The sequence below is a fragment of the Platalea leucorodia genome, assembly GCF_965183815.1.
Source record: "Platalea leucorodia genome assembly, chromosome: 23".
NCBI lineage: Eukaryota > Metazoa > Chordata > Aves > Pelecaniformes > Threskiornithidae > Platalea > Platalea leucorodia.
The window spans coordinates 3493607-3506238 of record NC_138845.1 but is presented as its reverse complement, the minus strand read 5'-3'; the positions used below and the strand labels follow the sequence as shown (position 1 = coordinate 3506238).

The window sequence follows — 12632 nt, the reverse complement described above, 5'->3', positions numbered from 1 at the left end:
TAATGGTTTCCTCCTGTTTCTGCTGATCCTGGGGAAGATTGCAGAGTTAAAGACCAGATCTGTTATCCTAGAAACACCTGGTCCGTTGGCGTGTTTTGGTGAAAGTTTTGCAAGCTGGTATTTCAAGACATCCTGGCCAGATTCCAGCTGGATTAATTGCTTGCCACTTCCCTTCAGCCCTGCCTGTGGCTCCAGCTGGATAAAATGCGCCTTGTTCCCATCCTCCAAACCCTTTCGTAACGCGCCCGCCACAGATCTCCCTTGGAGGTGGCCGCGTTTTGCTGGCAGCTCCTCCGCCACACGCCTCGCTTTAGCAAAAAAGCAGCGTTGAGCCGAAAGACGCTCTCCCAAGTTCCCAACCATGGATAATAAGCTCCTAGCACAATCCTCTGGCTGACGAGGAGATATAATCAAATAAGGCTGGAAATGATGGGGAAAACTTCCGGAGAGAAACAAGATGTTTCTGTAACAACATGCCATGCAAAACCCATTTTCCCGAGGCTGTTTGCTAGACTTTCCTCACTGGGGCATTCCTGCTTGGCTTCTGGGATGTCTAACCGTGTTGAGCCGGTGTTGGAAGGCTCCTTTTCCTCTCCCCAGCTGCATGCCCTCCGAGGAGCTTGTATGAACTGAAAGTGCCTTTGATGCGTCAAATTTAATTGAATTGGGCAAGACGTTGAGAAGGCATTATGCAGGTCCCTGCTGACAGACAGACACCTACGTGGTGGGGTCACGCACACCTTGTTTCACCCCTAGGCTTTTGGAGGAAAGAAGACGAGGAGGCTTTTTGCAAGGAGGACAGGTTTAGCCGTCTCCTCCCTCCACCTCCTCCTCCTCTTTGTCCTCCTCCTCCTCCTCCTCCTCCTCCTCACTGGCATCAGCAGACAAAAAACACAACCAAAAATCACCCACATCTACCACCCAATCGCGGGGCCACACGGCTTGAGGACGATGTGCTGGAGGGGGATAGGGACCCGAGCCCACCGCTGGCTTGGGGCGCAGGGTGCCCGGGTGAGAGGGAGGCAGCTGGTGCCTCATCCTTGCCCGGGGCCCTCCCGAGGCTCTGCCTCACCCACGGAGGCGTGTGTGTTATTAACTGAATACGTGTGCCGGTCCCTGTCGTCCCCAGTTTGCTGATTTCATTTTCTGAGCCCACATGGGGCTGCTATTAATTTGTCATTTCCGCAGCAGCCCAGATTTCTGATGAGTTCAACTCCACGTTGGACCTCAAAGCCTGGCAGATGGTATTGCAGGTGGCCAAATTCAGATTATAAATGCTGCTGAGACCCAGATCAGCCTGGTTTTTGTTTACTCCCCCTCACCTGGCTTTGTATCTCGACCAAGGACCTTAAAACTGGCACAATAATACAAGGAGGAATAATAATAGTAACAGGAGACAACTCCACTCGCTGGAATCTGTGATTAGTTGGGATTAGATGGCCAGGGAAGAAAGTTAGGTTTAGCTTCTTTTTAAGAGAAAGAGCGTTTCTTGCTAGCTCAGCTTTGGGAGTTTGCAGCAAGCCATTGATGGGGAAAAAATAATATGCACTGGGAATTAAAAGTAGAGGAAGAAGTAGCAAACTTTCCCCTCCTCATCCTCAGTTCCTGGGGCTGCTTCTTGCCATGGCGGCAGGGAAAGTGGTGGGATTAGCGCGAAGCCTCACCTCTTTCTAGCGCAATGCGATGTCTCTGTACAGGTGTTTCAGACGGGGCTTTCAAGGATTTCTCTTATCTAACCCACCATCTGCTTGCGCTCTCTTTAAAGGCAGGGATTACTCTGCTGGCCTGGAGCTGATGATGTTTCCACCTTCTCCTGCCCTGGAGCAATGAGGCTTTTGCTTCCCTTAGTAACCTGACCCAGCTTTGGAGCAAAACCCCCCGTGAGATTGAGTTTGGCTTTGGGGATGTCTCCACGTCCCTTGCTGCCTTCCCACCGCTTTGGCTTGAGAAGCCGGTCCTGAAGCTGTCCTCCAGCCCTTGGTGGCTGCTGTGCTGAGCTGGGTGGTCGCAGTGACCTTATAACCTGCCAGCCTGTAAACAGGGATGATGCTATTTAAATGCTGAATAGTGTTAATGCTTAATAACAGCATCGCTCTGCTCTTCGCTTAGAAGTTACCTGACAGTCTCGAAGGTGTACAAGTGGATGCAAATGCTTTGGGGCTGGTCTGCAATGGAAATGCCAACATCCTTAATAATTAATTTGCATTGAAATCATCATTAAATCCTCACATGGGGATAATAATGTGTATCAGGGAAAGCAAAGGGCCGGTTAGAAAAAAGGCCTGTACAAGATGACACAGTGAGAAAGCTGGGCTTGAAATCCTGGTGTCCTGATTTTCAGGTCTAGCCCTTTCCAGTAAAGCCACCTGCATCAGCAACATTAAGGCTCCTGCTCACCTAGAGAAATACTTTGAATTCTTACGGGCCAGCAGCCATTTATTGGTGTCCTCAGGATTCAGACAGAGCTGTGTTTGGGGCAGTGGTGGTTTTCCTCTTGAAATATGTTTGCCGTGGAAATGTCGTCTTCGCCCATGCAGTCTCCTTTCAAAACCGCAAGGAGCACGCTTGGCAATAAATGCTGAAATGATGTGGGGAGAGAGCTGCCACCGGGAAAGCGATCTCCTCTCTTCGCCTTGGCAATGCCATGCCGCTGGGAGGGGAAGGCATGGAGCTGGCAGGAGAGCAGGGGCCAGCTCTGGGGTGGAGGTGGTTGAGTTGCATCAAGGCAGAGGGGAACTGAAAGCACAACCAGGCTCCAAAGCACCTATAAACGCCATAAATAACATAACAGAGAGGAATCTGGAAACTCAAAAGCTGAAATTCTCGCATAATCACCTGGCTGTAAGAGCCCAAGACTTTGCAAAGCGAAATATTGATGACAATACGTGGACAGCTAGTTACCTTGGTGAACTGGAAAATCAGTTTTTCACCCCATTCTGCCTCTGAGACCCAGAGCAAATGCATCAAGAAATTTCTCAACTTAAAAATTTAGAGAGTATATACTGATTAGGATTTAAAGAGACTTGTGGTGGTAGCATCCCTTGTTGCATCAGATCTGGAGCTAAAGATTCTTGCACTGAGTGGTCTCTGGAGAAATGTGTGATTTTTCTTTAGGTTGCTTGTATTTCTGCAAAATCAGGCTGAAAATTGAAGCAGAGTCTCTGGTCTTGCACCCAGACCCTTTGGCAGAGCCTTGTGAAACGGGACTCGCTGCAAGTCTTGAAGATACAGGAACTGGCTGGGGGTTTGGCTTCCCCCATGGAGCACCAGCCACCTTCTGTGGTCCTTTCCCAGACAATACCTGGCCCTACCTCCTCCTCTTGCTCTCCTGGATGGATTTAGCTTCCTGGCCCCCCCTCAAGGAAAACATGTTTGGAAAATATTTCTACATCTATAAACAGATCCATAAAAATAGTGATGCCTGCATCCTAGGGAGGTCATGCCATTGCAAGGCAGGTGCCGGATGGGAGCTGAATGCTCACATGGTCTTGAAGATCTGGATCTGGAGGATTTGTACAAGGTCAGGCCAAGAAATTCAGAGCAGAAAACTCAGCTCTCATCTCCGAGGTTTGAAGCTGGGCTGTGCTCTTTTCCTCTCTGTCCTGCAAGTGTGAGCCTTTCTCTACAAGAGCGAAGCGGTTTGCCCTGCACCGTGTTTTCCGAGATACCGGTGCGTTTGGTGGTATCCGAGTCAGGTTGATTTGATTTTCTTTCCATTTTCTCCTAGGTAAGGCACTGCACTTTCCCCATTTGCGGCCACATGATGGAGAAGCAATTCAGGTGCTGGGTTTGAGGTCTGCGCTCTCCGGGACAGACCGTCTCAGCTTTCTTTGGAGCAGAGGTTTGGATGCTTTCAGATTGCTTTCACCCACCTCTCCACAGGGTAAAAAATCCGTAGGTAAGTGTCGCACCCCTCCTTCATGGAGTGCAAATGCTGAAATGAGGGAATATCTCGCTACTAACTACAAGACGCCTGTAAAAGGCATCAGTGTGCATTTCACGATGTCAGTGGCGAACGGCTGATGTCGAAGGCACAGGAGCGTGCAGAAAGGGAGATTTCATTCGCTTGAAAATACAGTGATACTTTGCAAAATAACATTTTGCACATCTCTATCACCTTTTGCATCTGTCCCTCCTTCCCCGGGTCGAGTCAGCATGTTGGGAAACATCGCGGTGCCCTGGTTTGCCACCGTGCTGCAGAGCACGTCCCAGGATGCTGGTCCCAGCAGCCTCTCCAGATCCCCAGGTCTTGAGACGTAACCAGTCTCTGGGCTGTGTAGTTCTGGACCCCTGGAGACCCAGTGGGATGAAGAACTCGGCAGAGCTGGCTGGGGGCATCATCTCAGGGAACTGTGTGACCGTGCCCTGGGTGACAACGCCGTGGTTCAAAAGGTGTTTCTATGAAATCACATATTTCTGCTGAAGACGTACAGTATTTTGGCATTTAATTGGTATCTTAAAGCAACAGGATGGGCTGAAGAAGGCAGCCAGGCAGTGAAGTCAAGGAAAGGGGGTCTGGGCATGTCTTGAATTTTCACAGCACCCCGAGGAACCTGTAGTGCTTTGCAGAATGACCACCCCAAACCTGATCATCCTGAGGACCTCCAGAACTCAGAGGTGGCCAAGGGGAGGTGAAGGAAAGCCTCATGGTCTCACGTGACGGCAGGGCATAAGAAGCAATGTGTTCTGAGACACATCGCACAGTGATTTTCAGTTTGATTTCATGGTCATGCTATTTATCACATGTCGGTGATGAAGCTAATAAAGGTTAATGGTGCAGTATATATTGGAGATCTTTATTGTGGAGTCATGAGCTCATGGATAGGCATGGCTGGGTGGTTTCAAATCCTGGCTCAAAGCATTCCTGTTGAGGTCTAATATACAAAGTGTTATCAATTTAGCGAGGTTTTAGGTTGGTCTGTGGCAGCTCTGATCTTTGGGCTGCTGATCCTGCCCTCTAATTCGAGTTGCCCTGGTGTAAATCTGGAATGACTGGCTTGGTTTCCTGATGGTGCAAGTTTTGGAAGTGTCATTGAAGTCAATGACGCAGCTCTGCAGAGAGGGTAAATTCACGTTCCTGATTGACTCGAGAGGACTTAGGCTGCTTTAGCCATCGGAAAATCTGGTTTAGTGAGATTGCTTGGTGTTAACGCTGGCATGCTGAGACCAGAATCTGGCCAGGTCAGAAATCAGAGCATCCGAGGGGTGCTGAAGCGGGGATGGTCCTTATTTTGTCGGTCCCTTTTTTGAAGACGGGGGTTGTTCTTTTAATAGCACTTGCACATCAAGAGGTTGTTGGCACGAGGTAGCTGCACTTGAAGCCGGACTGGGCTGTGCTGCACTGGTGGCTGTGGGATTCAGGGCCTGGGAGGTTACTTTATATGACTGTGTATATATTATATGACCATAAATGTGTCATTATTTGATTCACATGTACTAATTCAGTGGACAGAAGTGAATTTAAAGCACTTTATTTGAAAGAGTACAGTAATTATTAGACATTAAAACTTGGTTTTGGGCTCTGTGCAGTTTATATGGGTCTTAAACATTGTCAGGGTAAATAATAAATTAAATGCTTAGATCTGAAGGGGAAGAGGCATGTAATTAACTTGAACACTTGAACATTGCCAAAAAAAAAAAAAAAAGAATCAGCTGTATGGCATTTTATACAGCAGATCATTGGCAGGATAACTTCTGGGTAAGTTGCTTTGGGTTTTCCTGACATACATGGATTTGTTTTCCTTTGAAAAGTAACAAAAATACAAACTACTTTTAAAACTGCGTATTTGGTGATCTAAATACAATTTTACACTCTGATCGCTTTGAAACATGATTTTAATTCCCGTTGCTGAGAAGACAGATTTTTTGACAAGCCTTTTCAGAAATAATATTCCAACGCTCCTTTGCCATTGAAGGACCAAAGTGGGGGACCAGGATCAATACTTTTGCTGTGGCAGAGAATGGGTTAAACCAGTGCTAAAACTGCTGCACTTCGATAGCAGCCTTCTGGGGACATTTGCGTTAAGTGACTAGTGGAGTAAAATGGATCCAAATAAAGCTTGGTATCTGTGATAACATTTCTTCCCCTTTCTTCACAGCGTGGCATCGGGGACAGCAAATGACAGCTAGAGGAGGGGATGTAGGAGCTCCCATGCTCTCATTACCATGATAACACCTGGTCTGGGTCAGATCGAAGCTTTGTTTCCTCCTTTTCTCTCCAGCAATGGCCATTAGCACACGTTTGAGGAAGAGCACAGCGAGGAATAGAGGAAATCACTTAATTTCAAAGGAGGAGGAGACTGGTACAAGCAGAGCGTAGTGGATAAAGAGGAAGAGAAGAGCATCGTTGGGTGGTGGTTCGTGTCAAAACAGTCAGAGGGAGGAAAACGATCGGTAATGTTCCTTATGGTTTGGAACGGGGTCCGATCTTATTGAATATTTCCATTCACAGCCTTAGCAGAAAAAGCCTGAATGTGATGATGACATTTTGTGATGGTGCAATGCTGGGGAGACACCACCAACAGAAAGAAGCACTAGGATGTCATGCTGGAAATGTATGACTTTTAGGCTAAGTAATAGAAATGGGATTAATTCCATGGTTGAAGGAGCAAAGTTGCATCCCAGAGACTAACCCCAATTTTTTGACTATGCTGGGGACCATAACCAGGTCCTGACATAGCAGAAGAAAGGGGTGGGATGGTTATGAGGCTTTGGTGTGCTGCAGCCATGAAAAAGGTCTGGGCTGTAGGAAGCAAGCGATGGAGAAGATCACACACTTTGTGTTACTCACCTGATAATCAGAGTGGAACAGGAACAGAGGAAAGAAAGCAAAAACCAGGGAGAGAGATGAAGCATCGAAGCTAAAGGACAACACTGGTCCAAGAACAAATGAGCCGTGGATTAATTTGGGCTGAAAATCAGGAGGTTTCTTATTGTCACAGGAAAAAGCAGTTGCAAGAGCTCCCCAATGGGGTCAGCAGGGACTCAAGGACATGCTTCCAGTCCCATCTTCTCAGGAAAGCCTCCGTGTGATCGAAGGACATCTGCATCCCATGGGTGGTTGTAAGTGGCAGCAGCAAAACTTTCAGTTTGTGAGATACCTGTGGCCCGGAGTGAGCGCTCCTGTGTGTGTGTGTGTGTGTGTGTGTGCGCGCAAACAGCCGGGCAGTGAGCAGAAATGGGAGACAGGTGAGCAGAGTTCAACAGCAATGAGGCATCGGGTGGCAACCTCCACACCCAGCAAATGGCTGTAATAACAACTCTCCGCAGCGCCTCGGAGCTCTTCGTGAAGGGCAACAAACTCCACCAAGCGCTAACTTCTGCAAGGGGGATGTGGAAGGAGCCGGCCCAGGGTAGGATCCCAGCGTCCTCATTCCTGTTTCTGCACTGGTGGTTTTGATTTCATGGCATTTTCCCCCAGCATCAGAAAACCATCAGCCACGGGGAGAGCTGGGCGACAGAAGGTGGATTGGGCCGTCACAGTGCATCTCCCCAGGAGATGAGTCAGCTTTAGTCCCGCAGCAAAAATGAAGGGAGAGAGGGGAGAGGTGAAACGCTCATCTGAACAAGCACCGTCTCTAAAATGGGTGCCAAAATTTTCCCCAGCTCCTCTCTCGGCCTGGGGGGAGGCTTGGCTACACCTTCTCAGACATCCCCCTTGGCAGGGTCTGTGGGGAGTGAAGCTCCACTGACTGCCGCCGCCGGACCTCGCGCTCTGCCCAGTCCTCCTCCGGCTCGAAGCCTTTGAAGATGGCGAGTCTCTCCGAGAAGGTTTTGGCTTGCGGGAAGAGGATGTAATTGTAGATGATGGAGGCTGCTGCTGCCCCAAGCAGGGGGCCCACCCAGAAGACCTGGGGGAAAGGGAAAGAGAAGAATCGGGTGAGCAAAAACCAGCCTGAGTTTGGAGGACGGAGAGGAACCAGGGTCTCTGAAGACCATTGCAGGGGGCTTATGTTCCTTCCTACCCTGCGTGCATCGGGAGCAAAATGCAGAAGCCAGCTCTGCTTTGGCCATCACTGTTGACCTGAACTCCCATCCGTTGCTGTTGTGCCTGAATATACCTAACCATCCTCTTCTGTCTTTCCTCCTCTGTTGAGAGCTGCGTCATCTTCATTAATGACAGGTCTATCATGAACATGCTTGATGATTTGGGTTCCTCTGGAGAAGTGTCTTCCTACCTATTTAGACATTACTACAGAAAGGAGGAGGCTGCCAGCTTGGGCTGGACACCTCTCAGCACATCAACCTGAACCACCACAGCTCTGGCTCCGAACATACTCTTTGCAGATGGAAACGCCTGGGAGTGTTCCCAAAGGAGCCGGTAGAAAATGTGTGCTCAGATCCCACTGGAACCAGGAAAGGTCCCCAGGACTGGCAAGGAGACCTCCCCCCTCCATTGATTTTGCTTCTTTTGCTAAGTCACGGTCAACAAACCACACTCCCTCTTCCTGTCGCAATGCACCCTGCTTAGATCAGCTAATTAAGCACCCAGCAGCCCCACCTCTTTTTGTTAATCTCTACATCTCTCCTCCAGCTGGGAGCTGGCATGGTTTCTAGGAATACTGGTAATTTGGGGGGGCTCATCCCACCAAAACAACACATAGACCTTGACTTCTTACCCAGTGGTCACTGAAGTCTCCGACTATCACAGCAGGGGCGAAAGATCGGGCTGGATTCATGGAGCAGCCGGTGTAACGGATCTGCCAAGAAACACCACACGTTGTTAGCGTTAAGCCTTTTTAGCACATTTTTTAAAAAATCCTGGTGTGTTATTAGCATGATTCATTCACTGAGCTGATGTTTCACCCTCCAGCATGCCTGCTGCAGGAAAAGGAATGCTAGCACCTTCCAGCACCTGAGTCAACATGGGTGAGTTGTCTGTATTTGCGCATCTTCTGTGCGAGCACGTGTGTCCTGTGCATGGTGCAACTCGGCTGCAGGCTGGGTGAGGTGCCCTGCAGCGTGCCCAGGGCTGCGGGGGCAAGCTCCTGCCGTGCCTATTCTTGGAGCAAATTGCTACTCCTTGCCACTGAGGATGGCAGAAGAATAGTGCCATAGACACATGGGATTGCAGATCACTAAGGATGGAAGATGTGGTGGAAACATTGCTGTTTTAATGCATGCACTGAGAGGCTGGGAGTGTCGGCGGCTGCTTTGGTCTGTCATCCAGGAGGGATTTCCCTGGGTGTCCATCCCAAATACTTCCCAGTCCTGAGTGGGACTTCCCATGGTCCTGAGTGCCTCCGTTGCTGACACACTCACTCTAGGACAGAAGACCCCACTGATCTCTGGGAGCTCCCTACAGGACCCAAGGAGCAGCAGAACCCAGCAGGTTAAGTTTTTTCATGTCCAATAAAAGCCAAGCTCAGGCTATGGCATTTTTATGGCTTTGGTGGGATTTTTCTCTTCTACCCGCTGGAAAGCCATGGGCACCAGGAGTTACAAATCCCCCATCCACCCCGGAGCATGCAGCCGAGCAGGCTTTGGGCACAAACACAACCTAAAAATCACTGTGCTTTAGCCCATTCTACCCACCCCAAGGAGATGCCCCACAGCAACAGAAAGGCCGATGGACAGGGCAGGAGAGCCCAGGTTGTCCTCCCGGCGTTCGTCGGTAGAAGCAAAGATGCACAGGACCAGCTGGAAGGTGAGGAAGAGCTCGACGGTCACCGCCTGCCCCGTCGTCGTCTCGTTGTGCAGCTGGAAGGGGAGAAAAAGCTGTGTCTCAGGGATGGGGAAGGCTGGGGACAGGGTTGGAATGTGGAGGGGGAACCCAAAGCGAGGAGAACCCAAACGGACCTAGGAAATAGGTGAGATTTTTGACACCAATATGAAGAGGAGGAAAAATTTCCCAGGTAAAAGGAAAAGTGGGTCAATGGGTAACATTTGTTGACACAGCAGGAAAGGTTTTAGTTGCATTTCTTTGGGTATTTTTTTCCACTCTTTTCCCCCTCCCCAGAGATATTTTTTTTTATTTTCCTCATACTTAAAATGCAAAATGCCTTTTGGAAAAGTTTGCAAAATGCCTTTTGGAAAAGTTTACAAATTGTATTTTGAAAATGTCAAAAAGAAATATTTTGGCATTAAAAAAAAAAATTCCCTTCCCCCTTCCCACACTTTTTTGACAGAAAGAATTTGGCAGATTTGAGCTGAGGCTGTGCCTGGTTGCACCCCCTCTCCTCCAACTCTGCTTTCTGACACTTTATTACTTCTTGGTGGTTTTTCATCCAGATCTGGATGGATCTGGCAGCGCCGCCAGCCAGGTCTGCAGCTGGCAGTCCCGCTTGCCTGCCGTCTCCCATCGCTGTTGCTTCCCTCAGCCCATCCTGGCACACCTCTGCCCTTTCTTTCCCCGCGTCAATCCTGCTTTGGACACCACGCGCCCTCCCAAATGTTGATCCTGAGATCACGTCGCTTGGTGACACCACGAAGGCAGCAATTGCCCTCCTGGCCAAGATCCAGAGACAGATCTTGCTTGCTCTCCTCTTTCTGATATTCCCCCCTCCCCCCCGTTTTTTTTTTTAAGGGTAATTTGTGCAGGCAGCTACAAAATGAACAGCCCATGGCGGAAAAAGATATCAAAATCCCTACTCCCTCTTTTAGGTGGTATAAGCTGTAAAACAACAGAGCTGGGCGTTTTGAAAGTCTCTCTTAAAACTCTTACTTGGTTTGTTGGGTTTATTAAACCTCAGCTATTACAATTGTAAATAGTCTTGTTCAGATTAATCTGCAATCCTTTTTTCAACTCTCTTAATCTCTTTGGCAGCGAAGCTGGGTCCTGGCAGTGCCTCTCTGCCGCAAGAAAGGGCATTTCCTTGTGCCGCTTCCTAAAACATGCCTCCTCCCTCGCTGCTCGGCTTGGGTTTGGGTGATGCTGGTCCCAGCAGGGGCTGGAGATGGCTTCAGATGCCTGTATCCATCTGAAGAGGAGCAGTGGGGCATGGAGAAAAGAGAGGGAACACTGAACCCTGTGAATTTTTCATTTTTTTTCCCTCTTTTTACTATGTGCATGGGTGGGGAAGGGGATGTTGGAGGCTGGGATACCATTGGGGAGTCCCCTCGTAGCTTCCTAAGCTTCCCCAGTTTTCTTTTTTCTCTGCATGTCTGAAACCAGCCTGGGATCCTTGCGCTGCTTCTGGCACCGCACAGTGGCACTGCCCAGGCACCTGCGTGTGTTGGGCATTGGGATGAACCAGCTGGATCTGGTGTGGCCATCCCTTCACGATGGGAAGCAACTTAACAAGCAGTGCTATCTAATGAAAAGCTGGGATTTAGACCCCAAAAAACCCCCTTACCCTGGCGCAACATCCCCATTGCTGGGAATCCGGCACAGCAGCATGGCGTAGCGCAGAGGGGAGAAAAGGCTGCCCAGACCCACACCAAGACTGGAAAGTGGGACAAGCTTGGGGCAAGAGGAATGGAGAGGTGATGGTTTTGGTGGTGTCCTTCCCTAAACACCTGGGTCTCCTCCGAATCCAGCTCCTCCACAATACAGCCCTAGATAAAACTGAGACGATGATGGCTTTATCTTCTAAGGGAGGTGTCTATGTGGCCAGCTGGATCATACCTCTGTATCTCTGTTTTTAGTCCTAAAAAGCAGAGGAGGCAGCCTGGACTCCTGCCTTCGTCCCTGCTCCTGGAAGAGTTGGTGCAGCAAGCTCGTGGTGCTGGGCTGCAGCTTCCTACCCAACACTAAATAAAGGGGGGTCCTTGCTGGCCACAAAACCCTTCTCAACATCCCTCAGCCTTCCCAAAAGCCCTGCCCAGTCTTTCCTGCTCCCTTCCAAGCCCATCCATGGGCTGAAGTCTTACCTTGTTGATGGCCAAGCCTTCCCGGGAGTCTGCAGGGGTGATCTCATGTAAGATGGCAGCCCCCACGACAGCCCCCAGGAGCTGGGCCACCACGTAGAAGACCGCACGGAGGAAGGAGACTTGGGAGCCGATGAGGCAAGCCACCGTCACTGCCGGGTTGATGTGGGCTCCACTGATGTGCCCCAGGGCTTGGACCAGCGTGCTGATGGCCAAGCCAAAAGCCAGCGCGATTTGAAGGATGCTCGGGGAGGAAGCTGAGGGCCAGTTCAGAGCAGAGCCCAGGCCAAAGAGGATGAAGACCAAAGTCGCCAGAAATTCTGCAAAGACAGCCCGGGTGAAGGCTACGGATCGCAGTTCCCACATCATGGAGTGGCGGCTGCTGGAGGCTGCAAGGACTGACCCTGCCCGTGGTGTCTTCAGGCAATTGCTACCGCGGCTGCTGTGTCCATAGAGGATGGCAGGGGGACAACGTATATATATACGGATGCGGGGGGCCGAAGGATCACCTGCTGAAGGAGGTGGGATTGTGGTCCTAGGAAACCCGATGCTTTTTTTCATTTGTGTTCCAGCTGAGGGAACATCAGACCCTGCCCCCTCTATTAAAGCTGGGGAATGCAGCGTTCGCCACCCTTGGGAGGTCGTAAATCAGCCTTGAGCAATGCCATGAAACTCTGTTCCCTTTCTCCTGTGCTTTCTTACTAGGGGTCCTAACCCCAGAGGATCTTGTTGCTCCTCTCTTCTCCAAGCTCTACCACCTGCGGCGTGGAGAGGAGAGCAAGCAAGGGGGGTTCTGTAGAGCTAGAGATGGAGCTGAGGTGGGG

General features: G+C 50.0%; 1 protein-coding gene across 1 annotated transcript; it reads right to left on the bottom strand.

Moving 5' to 3' along the window:
- Positions 1-7634: 7634 nt before the first annotated feature.
- On the bottom strand, positions 7635-12177 carry AQP2 (aquaporin 2; the record flags this gene model as incomplete). The annotated part of the gene is made up of 4 exons (XM_082332419.1): positions 7635-7850; positions 8619-8699; positions 9535-9699; positions 11812-12177. The coding sequence occupies 4 exons, from the start codon at positions 12175-12177 to the stop codon at positions 7635-7637; spliced, it is 828 nt and encodes a 275-aa protein (XP_082188545.1).
- Between the last annotated feature and the right edge of the window lie 455 nt (positions 12178-12632).